Here is an 18,802-nt window from a genome sequence, read left to right as displayed (position 1 = left end):
CAGTTCAGGATAGCTCGCAGTTTTGTTGACCCTGAGTGCAAATTAAAATAGGGAAGAAAAGAGGGAAAAAAGGGAAATCGTGCATAAATACATATTGCATGCATCTTGAAGTCTCATTTGAACTGTGATGCTTCAAAAATTTCTATCAACTTGAAAAGATGAACGGCTCTTAGTTTCTACGTTTATGGTCTTTCTTCTTTTGAATCAGTCAGTTAGAGAATCCCTAACAGAGATGAAGCTTTTTATAATTTTGAAAAATGATTGAAAACACTCAAACGCTATTTCAAAAGGTTGAAGACTGATAGTTTCAAAAGAAACTGTTTGGGGCTGCTCGGTGGGAGTAACGAAATAACTTGGATATATCAACAAAGTTGAAGTGGTAAGTTGGCCACCGTAACGATTACAAAAGCTGACGTTTCGAGCGTTAGCCCTTCGACGCTAGACATTTTAATTTACCTAATCATTCTAAGCAACATATGGCAATCTGCGGTCTTTCCTTACACTTAGGTAGCACGGAAAGCCGTAAAAATCTTGAACAAAAGCTCATCTTTCAAACCGACAGTCTAAATCCCACAGGGATCAACGAACGCTTTTCATTCCACTAATTTATTCTTGTTTTTCTCGTTGCGATGTTCCCACCAATAACGTAGCTCCATTTTCTGCCTTTAAAAGCACACACAACCCACAATTCCTCTATTCGCTCCGTCGAAGGGCTAACGCTCGAAACGTCAGCTTTTGTAATCGTTACGGTGGCCAATCTACCACTTCAACTTTTTTGATATATCCAAGCTATTTCAAAAGGATCACAAGAAATCTTAGTTAGGGTATTGGCAGTGTATCGCATCTCAGAGGAATATTTGTGGAAGTCAAGCACTTAAAAATACAATTTCCAAAATAAAAAAGTCAAAACCTTAAAACGTACTTTTTATTACGAAATAGGTATTTTCGTCAAGAAGGTAATAAATCATCAAGGTGTGCTAATCTCCTTTGGGCAAGAACTCCTATCTACAAGAAAAACCTATCACTACCTCGCCGAAAGGGAACCAATTCATGGTAAGTTAATAAAGCAATATTCAATTAAGTGTCGAAAGTGATCTGGAATTGTGCAAGTTCTGCATCACTATGCTCTGTGATTGGTCTGAAAATTGCACAGTTTTCTCAACCAATCAGATTCAAAGCTAAACCCAAGCACGACTTGGTCAGTCGCATTTTCCCGCGTCAAGCGATTTGTTTGCTTTTTTATTCTGAGTTCTCATCGGCTCCTCGTGATATGCTTCGTCCTTGACTGTTGCGATTACCGGTTTTGACCGGAGGTCTATTCGTGTTTTGGTAGACAGAATTCGCTGACCGTTATAGTATTTTAGTTCTAAAGTTACATAGTTTAACTTTTTTTATTGGTGGGCCAAAATTGTAACTCAGTTACAGCAGCATACAATCTAGTCTTTGGATAACTAACAAAAAAGTGCTTCGAAAAAAGATTTTCAGTTGCACTAGAAATGTTCATTATTTTCCATTTAGTTAATCGACAACATCAAATGTTTCATCACTATTATACCGATGACACTCAGCTATATATTACGTTTAGGACGTCCTCTGTTCCTGATATGAATCTGAGTAACACCAAACGGATAAACTTTGTTCGGGACATCGATCCATGGATGCTTTCCAAGAAGTTGAAATTAAATAAAGATAAGTCTGGGGTTCTCGTGATATCCTTTTCCCATCGTCCTCGGCCGCCACTGTCTTCTGTTGATATATCAAATGAGACCGTATCCTGCTCCCCCAGTGCACGAAATATTGGTGTTATCTTTGATCAGTCCCTTTGTAGGGTACCTCCTGTCAATGTACTCTGTATACGTAAATCGTCCTTCTTCCATCTTCGTAACATTGGCTTCATACGCAAATGATATCTTACTTATGATGCAGCAAAAATCATCATTCATGCCTTGGTAGTTTCTAAACTTGACTATTGCAATTCTTTACTGTACGACCTACTATCCTATTTATTCGAAAGCTTTAACATGTTCAAAATTCTGCCGCTCGCCTTGTCAACCATTGTCCAAGATTTTGCCATATTACTCCAGTCCTCAGAGATCTTTACTGGCTCCCTGTTTCCCTTCGCATTGAATTTAAAATTATGTTAATTACCTACAAAGTGCTACATGATCGCGCTCCAACCTATGTACAGGAACTTCTTCAATTGTATACACCCAACCGCAATCTTAGATCCTCTAATAAAACTCTATCAGTTAAACCCTTTTTTAATCCAAACTCATATGGTAAACGAGCTTTTTCTGTTGCTGCTCCGGAACTTTGGAATAACTTACCTAGGAAATTAAATCTGCAAACTCAATTGACGATTTTAAACGCAAGCTTAAAACATTTCTTTTTATTCGAGCTTATGAATCGTGACGCTTATGAATCAATAAATAACCTGTTTATCGTGTACATTTATCTCTTGTGTAGTTAGTGCCTAGTTTTAATGTCCATTTCTTGTGATTATTCTTACTTTCTAGCTTCAACGAATTTTTGTAAACAGCGCCTTTGAATCTTGTAGAAAAGGCGCTATAGAAATGGATTATTATTATTATTATTATTAATCGCTTGTTATGATTTAATTTAGACGCTTTACATTTCAAATAAATGCAAATGAGTCGAATGAGCAGACTAAATAACTTCACTGTTCAGATTATTTCTTGAACGTTAACGAGAAACCAACTAGTACGTGATATGTACATTCTTCTAGAAAATTAATTAATTATTGGCTATGGCCTTAGTTCTTTTTTACGGAGATCGTCAGTGGAATCAAGCTCTGATTGTGTGTTAAATTCTCGCAATCGGGATGCAATTGCTTCAACTTCATTTCAGGGACATCTCTCTTTGACAAAGTTTCAACGAACATAGATTTCCCAAAAATCTCCGGTTGACAGGTTATTGTTAGTATTATCATCACACAACCAGCGACCAAAAGAAGAAATTAACCAGTGATATTTGTAGGCTACAAATGCTGCGTGGTTGTACAGGCGATTCTCTCCAACACTATAACTAGTATGTCCCCATTTACCATGAAGTGCCCATTTCGCACAATTCTGAGCCAGCCTTGAGTTATCACCATCCATTCGAAAAAAGGAGTCACACGAATCTGGCATTTCATCTCTTTCACCACTGAAAAATCGAACCACTTCTGCGCCTTTGTTGTTCAGAGTCGTTGCGACGTGGAATGTTGTTCCTTTTTCTTTGCTGCAGTGAAATCTTATTTGGGTGAAGTTTGTGTGGGCTCTTAGCTGCTTCATAGCGCTTTTGGCTAAGGCCATTGTGCCGTTTCTATAATTACTGATTCCGTGAAAGGTTTGTTCGGCGACGCCATTCCACCATGAAGATGTAGAGCTTGCCAAAATAACGTTCAACACCAACATCCAGCCTCCTTTGAGTTAAAAAACACCATAATTATCTTAATACCGAAAAAAAATATTAAATTTGAAACACTAAACGCAACCGTACCTCCAGCAGTTGTCATGTCACAAAAAGCCTTGAACGGGCTCCCATTGCCTTGTGGGTTGACCCAGTACTCTCCATTCCCTGTAGAATGTCCCCTCTGAATAATATCTTGACAAGACTTTCCAGATCTAAAGGGAACTGACCCGACTAAAGCTACAAATAAAGTATGCAAAGAAATCATCATACATAGCATGCGTCAGCAGCATGTCATGCGACTGTTAAAAGCACCATTAAACTTCCCAAATTAAGGCACCTGTTACTTGGTATTGAACGCCTTGAGTCGCAATTTTCGGTTGGTAACAATTATGCAAAAGTAAATACCATAAGTAAAGGTTCTTTATGGGGTGGCGTCTATGCCGTTTGGCAATTAGAAGTGGGTTGATATGACGACAAAGGGTTAGATTTTAGCAAATATAACAGTTAAAGTTAAATTTTTATTGAATGACGCAGACCAGTTACGTAATCTTGAGACCTTGTAACGAAGTGGACTGATTACGCAACCAAGTTTCCTGTAATTTGGTTATATCAACTTAGTTGAAATTTTATAATTGGCCACCGTAAAAGGTTAAAAAGCTGACGTTTCGAGCGTTGGCCCTTCGTCAGAGCGCATTCGCTCTGAAGTGGGTCGATATAACGATAGAAGGTTAGATTTGAACAAATTCAATGGTTGAAGTTAGATTTTTATTGAATGACGCAGACCAGTTACGTAATCTCGAGACCTTGAAACAAAATGGATTCATTACGTAACAAAGTTTCCTGTATTTTGATTATATCCACTTAGTTGAAATTGTAAATTGGCCACCGTGGAGTGTTAAAAGGCTGAAGTTTTGAGCGTTAGCCCTTCGTCAGAGCGCACTCGCTCTGACGAAGGGCTAACGCTCGAAACGTCAGCTTTTTTTCTCTCTACGTTGGCCAATTTACAATTTCAACTTAGTTGATATAACCAAGTTACCTTGTTACCCTCACCGACGCAGCACCGCAGTTTCTTTAGAAACTTAGCCTCTTTATTCAACTTTCCTTTAGTTTTCTCTGCTAATTTTTTGCAGTCGTCGAAGTAACAAGGAAAACAATTGGGGTTGCCTATACTAGTTTGTTGAATTCCACCACGACAGACTTATGTAAATGTAAATGTAACATTATACATCCAGATAGGTCCTTAAGGATATTCTTACCACGATCTGGGTTATCAGCATAAATAAACCCTTCATTCTGCTTCACACTGGCTGGGCGGGAAATCTTAGTTTCGTTGTTAAACTGGCAAGTTTTGTCCATCAGCCTAAAGTTAAGGCTTTGGCACGCAGGCTTTGAATTGCAGGCAATGTAACACGAAACCAACCGATCCACAGTGAACGATTCGTAAACGTGATCAAGTAGAACCAAGCCATGTTCAGATTGCTGTGTCAATTTGCATCGATGAGCAGCTGTTTTCACTGAATATGATGCCAAAATGAACCACAACGAGAAGACAGCCATCTGTCATCGGCACCGCTTACAGTCTTGACGACTTTCGAGACCCAAAGACCTCAAAACCAACTGACAATAGCTTTAGCAGTTTTTCTTAATTAATGTAATTATACAAATTTAAACAGTCATACTGCACGCAATACTTAAATTGACATATCGACCCATTGATACTTTTCATTCTTTGGTGGCATGAAATCTAAAATAGGGAAAAGAAAAGTGAAAAAGGAATGAAATCTTTTTGATGTGATAAGCATCGCCAGATAATAAGGCTTTCGACTGGTACCTTATCTGCATGTGCAGGAAATATCAACAATAAAAGTTTTTTGTCTTTTATATGCTTCCATTCCGCTTTCAATAAAACTAAAATCATAATCACCTGTTACTCTCAAATAGTTTGAAATAATTTTCAATGAAAATTCCCTGGTAATAAGGATAAGAATAACTTTATTTTATAATGTCTAAAACATAGGAGTGATCGCCCAATCTACCGAACCAAAGGCTTGTTTTAAAAAACGCTCGATCAAACAAAATGTAAAGAATATCACGAAAAGACACGCAGGGCTTGCACTGTAAGTATCTCGGAGAGCTTCAAACAATTCCTTATAATTTTATTATAAGTAATTGTATGGAGCCTTTTTAGCGTTAGTCGTGGCGCGGCGGGTGCTCTCACAGGGAATATCATCAATAAAGCTTTTCTTTTTTTCTTTTACGTACTTCCATTCCACTTTCAATAAAACTAAAATCATAATCACCTGTTACTCTCAAATAGTTTGAAATAATTTTCAATGAAAATTCCCTGGTAATAGGGATAAGAATAACTTTATTTTATAATGTCTAAAACATAGGAGTGATCGCCCAATCTACCGAACCAAAGGCTTGTTTTAAAAAACGCTCGATCAAACAAAATGTAAAGAATATCACGAGAAGACACACAGGGCTTGCACTGTAAGTATCTCGGAGAGCTTCATACAATTCCTTATAATTCTATTATAAGTAATTGTATGGAGCCTTTTTAGCGTTAGCCGTGGCGCGGCGGGTGCTCTCACAGGGAATATCATCAATAAAGCTTTTCTTTTTTTTCTTTTACGTACTTCCATTCCACTTTCAATAAAACTAAAATCATAATCACCTGTTACTCTCAAATAGTTTGAAATAATTTTCAGTAAAAGTTCTGTGCTAATAAGGATAAGATTAACTTTATTTAATGTCTAAAACATAGAAGTGATCGCAATCCGTACAAAAAAGGGAGTCACACGAATCTGGCATTTCATCTTTTTCACGGCTGAAGTATCTCCCGAGCCAGAAGCTCGTTTTAAACAACGCTCGACCAAACTAAATGCAAACAATATGTAGGCAAATAAACGATGGAGAATATAAGCTATAATTAACAATTATTCGCCGAAGTGTAGGAAAATATCTGTAACGAGCCGCAAGATTACAAACAACAAGACACAAGAGGCTTAACTCAGAACTCAATGCCTATATCAAGTGTTCCCATGACATCGCTGGCTAGTTGCACACACGTGACCTTTGCGCCAAAGTCAACCGACGTTAGACAATCTCTGCTTTAATCCTATTGTCACATTATCCACCGCTTTTACTGACACTGAGGTGAATAATTGTTTTACTAAACCATATAAGTTCGCTAAACCACAACATCACCTAATCCGCGAGGATTGCTTTCAGTTGACCTTGATGCGAAAATTTGCGAAATTTAAAATCCGCGGCTAACAGGCATATAGCCAGAGGACAGTTTTATATGCTAATAAATTCTATTTGACTTTTTCCCTTTTTTGCTTTATTCTGTTACAAAGTTATTGCAAGCAGCTGTACTTCAGCGGACATAAACTTTCCAAAAATCTCCGGTCGACAGGCTGTCGTTTGTTTCATCATCGCACATCCAGTGGCCACCGGTAGAAATTATCCAGTGATAGCTGTGGGCCACAAACGCTGCGTAGTGGTACAAACGATTCTCTCCAGCACTATGACTAGTATGTCCCCACTTACCATGGTATGCCCATGTCGCACAATTCTGAGCCAGTCTTGAGTTATCACCATCCATACGAACAAAGGAGTCGCACGAATCAGGCATCTCATCTCTTTCACCGCTGAAGTATCGCACCACTTCTGCACCTTTGTCGTTCAGAGCCGTCTTAATGTGGAATGTTGCTCCTTTTTCTTTGCTGCAATAAAATCTTATCTGAGTAAAGTTTGTGCGCACTCTTAGCTGCTTCATAGCGCTTTTGGTTAAAGCCATGGTGCCATTTCCATAGTTCCTAATACCTTGGAAGGTTTGTTCGGCGACGCCATTCCACCATGAAGATGAGGAACTTCCTAAAATAACATTCAACACCAGCATCCAACCTCCTTTGAATTAAAAGAAAACATTAGAAACAAAAAACAAAAAATAATAACCAAGTTAAAAGGAAATATACAACCGTACCTCCATCAGTTGTCATATCACAAAAAACCTTGATGGGGTTCCCACTGCCTTGTGGGTCGACCCAGTACTCTTCATTCCCAGTGGAATCTCCACTCTGAATGATATGTTGACAAGACTTTGCAGCTCTGAAGGAAGCTGACCCGAGTAAAGCTTTAACAACAACAACATCAACAAAATAAACACAAATCATTACATTCTGCATGTGTGAAATGTATGTCGCCATATTGTAACTAGGATAAGTAACACTTTTTAAATAAAGGCACCTGTCTTCACATATTGATCGATGGATACTGTACAATTTATGCAAGATTTGCGGCAAGGGTAGTAATGAGATAGTCTTTATGACCATAAAACATACAAAACATGCCGTTTTGACGAGACACGGTCAATGTTGCACTTTCGGCCATTTGACAGAGGTTTGATATTTCGAAAAGAACCAAACCATAAAGGTAATCTTGTGGATCTTTTAGAAAGGTTAACAATTACAAAATTATTTCCTTCAGCCTGACAAATTTTTTCCAAGTAAATTCATCATCAATCACAGTAACAATGTTTTAAATTGTAGTGGCTCAGACGAGTTTACCTAGTTACATTAAGACAAAGCCGTGTCAAAAATGTAACCTTCAACGTTTAAAAGACAAAGATCGATAAACGTGCATGGGCGTTTCCTAAGGCATCCGAAACGCATTCTCACCGCGATTTGGGTTGTCAGCATAAATAAAGCCTTTATTTTGCTTCACACTGGCTGGGCGGGAAATCTTAGTTTCGTTGTTAAACTGGCAAATTTTATCCATCAGTCTAAAGTTAAGGCTTTGGCACGCAGGCTTTGAATTGCAGGCAATGTAACACGAAACCAACCGATCCACAGTGAACGATTCGTAAACGTGATCAAGTAGAACCAAGCCATACTCAGAACGTTGTGTCAATCTACACTGCTGAGCAAATATGTTCGTTGAACATGAGACCAAAATGAACCAAAACGAGAGAACAGTCATCTGTTATCGACAGTGACCACAGCCTCAAACGTGTTCTATAGTCAAAGACTTTTTTATACATATTTAATGTCTCTGCGATATTACCCTCATCGCATTAGTTACGAACTACATGTAGATTATCTTAGCAGGTAGTATGAAAATCGAAAAAAATCTCCAAAAAATGTCACTAATTGGAAAGTAACGCTGAACTGAAAGTTATCAAAAGACTGCCAATGCAAATGTTTAGCCCATTTAAGCGCGTTTTCTAAAATCAGTTCTTTTCGCGTTTTTGTCTTTTGAATCGACATTGGAGCTCCGACTTTATCTAGCCGAAAACGTTTTCTAACCCAGTCCTTTTCTTTTCTGAAAATCACGGTCTCTAATTTAATTGTGCTCTCTTGTCTCTGGAGTCCGAGACTTCGTAACCGTTCAAAATTCAAAAGCTGTCACGCCGATTGAGAAAAGAAAATGTTTTAGGCAAAGAAGCAGATGATTCTTTTTATAAAACCAGGTCAAAGTAGACGAAGACTGAAAAAGAAGTGATTAAAAATCTGCGATATCAGCGAGGTAATTTGCCCAATTGCAATCAATTCTCCATCCCCTTTCCGCGCCGTTTTACGCCTTAAATCTTAAGGTAACGTGAATACCCATTAGCTCGACGTCTGGCAGGCACAATTCCAAACATGCGATGGAAAAGTCCCGGAGAACAATGAAAAATAGCTGTATTGTGCGAAATAACTTACACCATAACAAAATGGCAAAGTTGGTTATGACCAGTTAGTCAGTCAGCTTATTAGCCTGCCAGCTAACCTAACAGTCAGTTAGTCAGTTAGTCGGTCAGTTAATTCGCTATGAAGAAGGGTAAACGCTTGCAACGTCAGCTTTATATCAGCTGATAAAAGCAAATTAGTTAGTCCGTTTGTAATTTACTATCTGCAACAACAGTGAAACATCCCACTGATATGTGTGAGAAGCGCTCTACTGTGTATTTCCAGTGCTAGTACTAAAAGAAAACAGGCAAAAAAAAAAATCAAACACGGTGTATGTAGTCTGAATGATAATGATAAAAAGGAAATGATAACTAAGAAAAATAACACTTGGAATCAGCATAACAGCTGGCAAAATCTTCAAATGGCTGATTTAAGAGAAAATTTCTGAGGTTCGTGAGGACGGATGCATTCGACATCTGCACTAAAGAGATTTCGAAAAATTCTACGGTTCGAGCTATAATAAACTTTATTCACCCTGCAAAAAAAAAAAAAAAAAAAAAATACGATTCTACAGTGTTCTACTGTATATTGGGAAACTCCTGTGCACTCGCAGTCTGAGGCTTATAATAAAAGATGAAGAGCAAGACCCGTAAATGCAGGGGCCAAAGTCGTGTACAATTTTCCTGCTCCAGCAGATGGATCCTTTTCGCCAGGACAGAATGGATTGAAAGGATCATATTTTGGGGGTTTGCTTAGTGTGCAGTACTTCTTCATCAAATCTCCCTGACACTCCTTTGCTTTCATGAAATACCTGAAATAAATATGCAGTTTTGATGATCATTATTTCAATTGAGAAGTAAGAAAATCTTTAAGAGCTTTTATTTTGGAAAAAATCTATTTAGCGTGCAGAACCAGGTGATTAAGGGGAGTTTTCCCTAGAATTTGCTTTGCAAAGTTAATTACCGTCACCAATGTATAAAATGACACATTTACGTATCAAGATCTAGTGTAAAGTGTTCATCAAAGTAATTCCTGCTCAACCGTTTCCAACAAAATCACAGAGTTATTCCAACTTAACGAGTTAGTCCTGGGTTTAGGAAAATTCATCACAGTTGAAGTTGCAACCTCTAAAGGTTTTGTTGTGCAAAAGAAAAGGCCTTGTAAAGAGCATGCGTTAGGCCTTATGATAGACTCTTTAAAGAAATCTCGTAAAAGTTTTTTTTAGCGCTTTTCGATTGAGAGTCGCAGAAAGCAAGAACAAAAGCAAAGTTATTACATCATCAAATCAGATGTCAAAAGATTAGAAAACGACAAACCGCCCGAAGCGCGGGAAAACCAGAGTAACTAAATCGTGATTGATTAATTACTCGCTTTACGTATTGGTCGAGAACGTGGCGGGAGTTTTTTTAACCAATCACATTGCTTAGAAAGGACAAACCAAAGCAATCGCAGATTACTTTGGACACTCCATTGAATATCGGTATCTTACTTGCATAATTCTTCGGGTTTAGCCTTGGCCTTGAATTTGCCGTGGAATGGCTTAGCACATTCTTTTCCTTTGTCGTAAAACTCTTTCTTACATTTCAGCATGTCAGTGATGTTCTTAGGCAGCCCTGTGACGTTATAACCACTTCCGTCCATACCACACAACAACCGACCGAAATTGTAATGTTTGGCTCTCATGTCGGCCATTCTTCCCATTGGCTCCATCATACTGTGGTGAGTTTTCAGGTAATCCCCGTAGCACTGGTCAAGCGTAAAGTTCTTAATGCAGCCCATGAATTTCATCAATTCGTGACTGCAAAGATAAGAAAAAAAAATTAAAATAGCGGCGTAAGTAAAGGAATCAAAGCTGATAGAAGTTGATTATTTATGTCGTGGTTTGTTCATTTGAGGGACCGGGCATGGGGGGGGAGGGGTGGGTTGAGCTTTTATCGTCACACAGTCCCAACAATACCCGTGAGGAGTTTGGGAGTTGTTGACCTGATCCCCACTTTAGAATTCTAACACTCCCCTCAAACATAATCCTTCGATAATGACTGCTCGCCTAAGAAATTTTCTCTGCTGTTGCCTCTTTTCATGATTTGTGCGGTGTCGTCTTATAGCTCTTACCAATCTGATATTTTGCAGTCCAAGTAGCGGTAGTTTTCTTGAAGCACACAAAAAGAAAAAACACCAACAAACTCTGAAATAACAAACCTGCAGTTTGCGGGACCATCTTTCATTTTCTTAAGAAACATATGTGCACACATCATGCTTTTTTCCATTTTTATGTCTTCATTGCATTTGCTTACGATGACGTGATTACTACCAGCAGAGCTTGGCAGATCTGATAGGAAATAATCAAATAATTGAGAATTGATTGACAGCTTGTATTATACACGCCGGATTCTGATTGGTTCTCACTTATTATCTATTTAATACACTGATTCTGTCATCGAAGTTATTTCCACATTTTTGCGTCTTTTGAGATCTATAAATAAAGATACACAACACGCAAGGGAAACAGTTTGTTTTGGACAATGAACAAAAGGAGGTAAAGTGAAGAAAATTGCAAATCGTGTCTTGACAATTCTACTACACAATTCCTTATGTTTCAGTTGACGCATCATCGAGCTCAGTTAGAAACTCGGTTTCTTCAATTTGCTGGTACATATCTCCTGGCTCATTCCATTCAAGTATTTAACAAAGTTATCGAGTAAATCCGGTAAAGGCTTGCGAACTGTACTCGCCCCTATAGAAAAAGGCGGAGATAACCGGACTTATCTGACGTCAGCTGTACGTCTACACCACGTGATCAATTACAGCTCATGCAGTGAGCCGTGAACAATGCACGAGAGAAAACTAAAGCAGTGTGTTTCGTTCATTATAGGTCTAATCAACCACGACATGTCAATCAAGTGAGATTCAATGAGTTTTCTTTCTTAACGTTGTGCAAACATCCTTTTTCATACCATGTAAATCATTAGTATTTTCTTTAAAAATTTCTTCCCTTGAGAAGGAATTTTAGCCATTTAGCTGGGGATGCAGTAATTAATTTTATTTCGATGACAACATCAATTAGGCAAACACTTATTCAATCCGGTCATTAAAATTTTTTAAGGACAGAGATCTGAGAAATAACCTCATCCTCGGCATAAATATTTCTGTGCTCTGTTTCGAAACTAAATTTGTCCTAAATTTCACGAGCACTATTTTCATGATGTTGATTGTTGAGTTCATTTTGAAGTTCTTGTCTTTATATAATCATTGACATGATTGACAGATAATTTGTTTTGGAGTTCGTCACTTGAACTTTTCTTTCTCATGCAAAACTGCTATTATCACTAGTACTTTTACATATTCGAAATATTGAACACGTATGTCATTTACCGCGATCAATTAACATTTCCAGCAAGTCTGTTAAAGAAAATATATCTCATAAAAAAAAAAGAAGTATTTCGATTTTTTATCTAGGAACTTGCTGTGACCGTCATATTTTTCTGACTCGATTGCATCAGCACAAAAAAATGGGTAAATGTTCTCAGCTGAATTATGCCAAATCTTTCGCTGCGTTTTTCTTTTTCGCTGTGGGCCAAAATTTACATAAGAAAGGTTATATTTGCAGGAACCCCTCGTGTACCGCCCTATGTAATTCTTCTGTGTGTTCTTTATGCAAACCGACTGTCACTACCGAAAACTAGCTTAGCTATTTCCATTTTATACGAGTTAACGCAAAAAATATCATTCCAATTGCTTAACCAGGGTGGATAAATGAAGATGGCGGCGAGTTTTAGCCAGTCCCACAGTGAAGCTGAGTTAATTACATATCATTTCAGACCGAATGTTTTTTCCTTTTCGCTACAGCGCCCTGAATTGAGTTCTCGAGCCAAGGGTCTATCGGGTGATCGATCTTCTCATTAAATTTTTCTGCTCAGCGAACATGTTACAGCGTTTTAACAAGAAGAGGTACTGTGAAAACCGGACAAAATTGACTCGTTAACGAAGATGTCTAATTGCAACAAAACAAACTGAGAATTATGTAAATCCCGTCTTTTCCCGGTGTTTTCAATTTTTGAAAAATAAAATAAAATAGAGCATTTAATATAAGATGAAAGTGTAAGTTTCTGGTTAGTACTGCGAATTTTCTAGGTTTCATCCTGTTCAGTTATCCGTATATTAAGCGTTAGGATTTGTCCGGGGAAGCAAGTGTGATTTCCGGAAATACACTTCATTAAATTCATTGCTAGAAATGCTTCAAAGTTTTCTTTGCGACAAATTATTACCAGTTACGTTTGTTCATAGTTTGTTTCACTCATCATCTAAGAAATGCAAGATAAATAAAAATATTTTATCGTGAACATATCATCAATTTAAAGATACATGTGAAATTAAGAAAAGCGCACTAGGCACGTTTTAAAATAATTATTTTCTACTTATTTGAGATGATATGGCATTGAACACAACTTCATTTTATAAAAGCATTTGGAGGCGCATACACGCACAAGACATCTCGTACATGAGTCAAGCAGAGTTTAGCTCTTAGATAAAACTTTACAGATTTTTTGGTGAAGAATAAGCGTATAATTAAAAAATTCACCGTCTAAATATCTAGATTGCAATGTTATGATTCAAGAAAAAAGTACTCAGCGATAGAGAAACTTTTTAAACTTAAAGCATTCATTTTCAATCTTCTAAAGGTTCTTACTGACATATTCAACATTATGTTAAAAACTCTACCAGCTAACAGGACGTAAAACAGACAGGTCACGAAAATGAAAAGGAATGTTGGAATTACCTGCGAGCACGATGCAAGCCAATAATACTAGAGCGAAAATCCCTTTGTTCATTTCTGGAACTATCTACTGCTAAACGCAAAGAAAGCTAGATTTGAAGTCAAAACGTGTTTGTCGATGTTGTTATCGCTAAGTTCAAAAGCACTGCAAACGAGATGCAATATGTTTTCGATCAGGATTAAATACCCTGTGAGGTTATTGTACAGCGGGAACCAATCAAACCGAAGGAAGTCCATGAAGTTTCATCTCTTAAGCTGCATTCGCCACAGGGATGGCCTTTAGTGCTCACCATCTCTTGTAAATTATCAATTCAAATTTTTGCTGATGAATGTTTCTTTGTAAAGGCAAATAATACATGGGAACATTGAACACCTGGTATAAGGAATGATCAATTCCTCATCAGGACTTCACGGCCGGCGCTACATAAATATTTAAAAATGCTTCTTTATAACAATTTCTATGGCTAAGCTTGACATCCAAATAGATCTGGATAACTTGTTAATTGAGAACAGAGCTCTTCAGAGAATAAATATATATATCTTATTAACCAAGCGCGAAGGTCGTACTGGGAGAATACCGGCCCGAGGTCTTGACAGTACGGACCGAGCGCAGCTCGGTCCGTACAAAAAAGACCGAGGGCCGATATTCTTCCAGTACGGTCCCGAGCAAGCATGGTTAATAAGAGATTTATTATGCGACTGAAGCTCAAAGGGACACAAGTGCGGTATCATTCGGGACCATTCGGGACAGTGCCCGGTCCAATACTTAGAGGATATTGCACCGGCAATAGAGCATTTTGATTGGTTGATTTTAGTTATTGGCCCTCTGACTGACCGGGTCGTGTAATAAGCAGTGAAAACGCTAATTCTATCACGGTTCTAATGTGGACAGAATCAATAAGAATCCTTAATGACTTGTTATTTCGAGAGCCGAGGGGGTAAGTCAACTGTTGCAGCACAATGAACCCACATCGTTTATGCCGGTTTTCTTTGTTTTGAATTCCTTCTGCCGCTTTTGGCGACTCCATCGCCGATATTGTCCAAACATTTCAAACTCTGCAAAAACGTTTCGCGCAATTTTGTGTGTGTGTGTGTGAGTGTGTTTTTTGTTTTGTTTATTGTCGGTTGTTGTTATTTTTTTTTTTTTTGCGGGGATCATAGCGAGAAATCTTGTCCACTCGGGTAGCCAATAGGAACACAGGATTCGCTTTATACTGCCCACAGGCACTGCCAGAAACATAATAAATCTCTATATGGCATCATACACCCTATCTAACACTATAAACTCTTGTGAAACGCCATCCACCCCTCGTGTAGCAGGGGCACCATATTTTCTGATCAAGAGCACTATCCACCCGCGTATGACACTATGTTTACGGTCCACTCGTCACTTCCCATAACAAACCTGCCGCCTCCACTGCACTGTGAGTCAAATCACCACCCGTGTTTATTGGCTCCTTGACGATCGTTGTTAATGGCTCTTTCTCTGGATTTCACCGTGTTTGTGCGCAGTTTCAATTTTGAAAAGTTGGAACCAAAAGAAAAAAACATGTATGAGATGTAAGCTTTTATCTGATGTAAGTTTCATCAGATTTGGTTTCGAGTTGCGTTCAGGAACGAAACTCACCTTAATGGTCAAGTCGGCATTCGCTATGCTTAAGAGGCTGGGACGCCAAGCCACCATACACTTTTCAAAGTGGTACGTAAGGTTATTTGACTCATTCATTCAAGGTTCCTGGCCAAGTGATGCGTATCAGTTAAACATTTTCAAACTCCTTAAAATCTTTTTACCAAAGGCTAAAAAAAAAATTTAAAAAAAAAAAGTTATGTATCATGGGAGAGGGGCTGGGCTGGGCTGGGCACATATTTTGTCACAGACTTTTTGTCAAACATCTTTAGTACCCATTCCTTCTCGTATCTTAGCAACCCTTCGACCAGACAGATTATTGCTAATTTGTTTAAAACATGAAAGTAATTGGGTCCTGTTCAACCGTAATGAATCTAGTTTCCCTTGGTGTTTTCAAAATTAAGTTCATCTGACAACATCTCTGGGTAATCCGTGGGTTATTCTTAGTTTTAACGTCAAGGCTCGGGAGTAAAGTTTAAAAAACTTTGTGTGCGGCCGGTTGGATTCCTTTACACGACATTGCTTAATGTTGTTCGTCACATCGGTGAAAAGTTAATGTTTGCACCACAATACAATGGCTACAAGTCTCCTATGGCTTTTTGGAGTAAACATTTATTCGTGAGGAATTTCTTGTCGACCAAGAACTACCAAGGAGCATTCAGGAGGTTTATTTGCCGATGTGGAGTTTGTTAATTGCTACAATCGTGACAGCTTTCTGCTCTTTCACGGGTTTCTCTAAAGACATTTCGCTACGAAACAGTTGAGTTATTTCCGTGTATGTGACATGTTTAGATGATGCTCAGTGTGTGGATAGTTTCGCAAATTGCATCGTACTTATAGAACCACTGTTTCAAAACACAACATATGCATGCCAAGGAGTTGTGGAAGTTCCAAAACTTTTGTATAAAACTGTCATGGATCGATCTACAGTGTTGGAGAGCGGAGAGGAGGAATTAAGAGTTTCTGATGCAGAAAATGCTGAGACAGTGGAATATTTTAAAAGCGGCAGAACGGAGTCACAGGGCGAGGAGACAGAAACCGAAGTAACATACAGCATCAGTGAAAGAAGCAATTATTTGCAAATCCCTTATGGGTTTCAGAGTAGAGGATCCTACAAACATGCTTCAAAGAACTGTGAGATTGTTGGAGGTATGAGACGAGGGTAATTTCAAAATGGGATGCAGAAAGGATGCACAGGGAGACATGATGTGGATGGGGGAGGGGTAGCATTTCAAGTTTTTTGTTAATTATCCTCATCTAGGTAATAATGCTGGAAGTGAAGCTCACTAAGTTATGAATCTGACTTTAATCCACAAGTTTGGGTATGCAATAACTTATACATGCATAGACATTGCTGTGGTTTAAAGATCAGACTTCTGCTTGTAAATAATAGATGATCAGATGTTTGACACCCTTATCAGCAGTTATCAGTAGTGATTGTATAATTTATTCGTGGTTGGATCTGTTTTAATTATTTCTTTTTCATAGTGACGCACAATTCACGATTCAGGCAGTTTGTATTCCTTGATTCTCGAGGAATCTCTAGTTGGTCCTATGAAAGTGTCAACAATACAGGTACAAAGAAATTAATGAATGGCCTACAGTAACAAGCTTACTTTCTTCAAATTTGGGTTTTTAATGTAATTGACTTCAAATGTACAAGACTTCATGGACAGTGATAAGGGTACATAATATTTCCCTTGACAGCCTTATCTCTTCAACTGATTTCTTGCAGACTTGTACTAGCAAACAAAAATTTTTCTCTCTACCTGGACACAAGATGTTGCCAACTCCGTAATTAGTTTCAGTATTCTCTTAAAGACAAGTAGGTAAGAATTAATTCTTAAAACTCTGGTCTCACTTCATAGCTTCAGAAAGCCAATGGTTGGAATTATATGCTGGACATTTAGAATTGCTCTCAAATATATCATTGATGTATCATTTATTTCTTTTCAGTCACAAGACACTTGAACTACCCCTCCTATCAGTTTAATGTCCTAAGGCTCTTTATATTCTCAAGGAAGTTCAATGTATATTTTGCATTATCCAAAGAGTATGTTTTAAAGGTATGTATGGTACCCTTCTCAAATAGAAACTTTGACTGAAAGTTCATTGGTGCAAAAGATATCCCTCCAAGTATTTATGGTCTAAATAGTATATACTGAAAAATTCAAGTTGACTGGGAAAAGACGATGCTATACAATTCATGTGTTTACAAGTATGGGTGGGGTCACAGAATGTATCCTTAATTTATATGACATTATTATCAATGTTTTTTTAAACTTATGTGTTTTTAGCTTGAGAAAAATTATTTGCTACCATTGCAGATGTTTCTTATTTATTTATTTTTTTGCTCTGTTTTTCCTCTGTACAGTTATTAGATTATTTTTAGTTATTTTAATTTTTACCTGCAATTTGTTGAAGGACCCAACTGTAATATTGTATGATTGTTTACAGGCATTTTCCTTCAGTAGTGTTCAATGAATAAACCAGGGTTTAGAACCAGACTGCTTTATTTTTCTCTTCATTTCTTGGATGCAGCATAATGTCTATTAATCACTGGCTGACTTTGCCTTTGTGAGTTTGCATTGAAGGGTGTGCCTAGTTAGTATTTTTCTGATGTTTTATTATTATTTTACCTTCCTGTGTAGGTTTTTAATTTAAACTTTCATGAGGTATTTTCAGTGGCAGCTGAAATGCATTCAGTTCTGTGTATGGTGTTCAATCATGTTAAAGATGAACTTATCACAGGTGAAACGGGCCGGAGGGATGAAGGTAATCTCATAATCTAATTTAGGTAATACTCATTTCTTTATAGCTGCACCTCTTTCTTCCATGCTCATACAAGAGAGAGAAACAAATTTCTCTTCTTCATTTTTACTTCTTGAGGTAAAATGAAGTTTTTATGATAATGCTAATTTATTCCTGATTTATCTTTAAGCATCTTTAAGTATGTGGCAGCAGTTCAGAGGGTTTTTGTTTTGTTTTCGTTTTAGTTCTGGACATTTGGTGAATTAGACAAAGACAGAAAAAAAGCCTGGCACAGAGACTCGAGACCCATGGCCAACTATGGGTTGGTTTTAAGGTAATACAATAACTGCATGTAAAGACACTTGTCAAACTGATACCACATTCACGTGTTACTCAAGTCCAAAATTACAGCAGAGTTTGAAAAGGTCAGTAAAGCCTCAAGTAGCTTAAAGAAAAGAAACAAATATCAAGCCAAGAAATTTATGTTGTCAAGTGATTACCACAAATACAAGCCACAATTTCATCCGTCTGTCCCTGTGTCCATGGCTATTATTTGATGAT

The 18,802-nt window shown here is 37.8% G+C and overlaps 4 protein-coding genes and 1 long non-coding RNA gene across 5 annotated transcripts in view; 2 read left to right on the top strand and 3 right to left on the bottom strand.

Moving 5' to 3' along the window:
• Positions 1-1,047: 1,047 nt before the first annotated feature.
• Positions 1,048-5,156, bottom strand: LOC148731882 (uncharacterized). The gene is made up of 3 exons (XM_088761484.1): positions 4,671-5,156; positions 3,502-3,651; positions 1,048-3,424 (listed from the first exon to the last, which is right to left on the bottom strand). The coding sequence occupies exons 1-3, from the start codon at positions 4,969-4,971 to the stop codon at positions 2,892-2,894; spliced, it is 984 nt and encodes a 327-aa protein (XP_088617610.1). The 5' UTR covers positions 4,972-5,156; the 3' UTR covers positions 1,048-2,891.
• Positions 5,157-6,796: 1,640 nt separating this feature from the next.
• LOC148731881 (fibrinogen-like protein A) lies at positions 6,797-7,628 on the bottom strand. Its single transcript, XM_088761960.1, has 2 exons — positions 7,406-7,628; positions 6,797-7,329 (listed from the first exon to the last, which is right to left on the bottom strand). Exons 1-2 carry the CDS (start codon positions 7,626-7,628, stop codon positions 6,797-6,799), a joined length of 756 nt encoding a protein of 251 aa, XP_088618086.1.
• A 1,714-nt stretch (positions 7,629-9,342) lies between these two features.
• On the bottom strand, positions 9,343-14,185 carry LOC148731880 (uncharacterized). Its single transcript, XM_088761485.1, has 5 exons — positions 14,051-14,185; positions 13,867-13,933; positions 11,289-11,418; positions 10,579-10,887; positions 9,343-9,900 (listed from the first exon to the last, which is right to left on the bottom strand). Exons 2-5 carry the CDS (start codon positions 13,916-13,918, stop codon positions 9,711-9,713), a joined length of 681 nt encoding a protein of 226 aa, XP_088617611.1. The 5' UTR covers positions 13,919-13,933; positions 14,051-14,185; the 3' UTR covers positions 9,343-9,710.
• Positions 14,186-15,670: 1,485 nt separating this feature from the next.
• LOC148731879 (uncharacterized) lies at positions 15,671-17,097 on the top strand. The gene is made up of 2 exons (XM_088761959.1): positions 15,671-16,639; positions 16,979-17,097. The coding sequence occupies exons 1-2, from the start codon at positions 16,405-16,407 to the stop codon at positions 17,095-17,097; spliced, it is 354 nt and encodes a 117-aa protein (XP_088618085.1). The 5' UTR covers positions 15,671-16,404.
• Positions 17,098-17,369: 272 nt separating this feature from the next.
• Positions 17,370-18,802, top strand: part of LOC148731878 (uncharacterized) — a 1,641-nt gene continuing 208 nt past the window's right edge. The window contains exons 1-3 of the long non-coding RNA XR_016001896.1: positions 17,370-17,556; positions 18,142-18,265; positions 18,487-18,802. The exon at positions 18,487-18,802 is cut by the window's right edge and continues 208 nt beyond it. This is a non-coding gene — a long non-coding RNA (uncharacterized LOC148731878). The remainder of the gene's footprint in view (positions 17,557-18,141; positions 18,266-18,486) is intronic.

The sequence above is a fragment of the Stylophora pistillata genome, chromosome 5 (assembly GCF_964205215.1).
Source record: "Stylophora pistillata chromosome 5, jaStyPist1.2, whole genome shotgun sequence".
Lineage (NCBI taxonomy): Eukaryota > Metazoa > Cnidaria > Anthozoa > Scleractinia > Pocilloporidae > Stylophora > Stylophora pistillata.
This window is presented reverse-complemented; position numbering and strand designations above follow the sequence as displayed.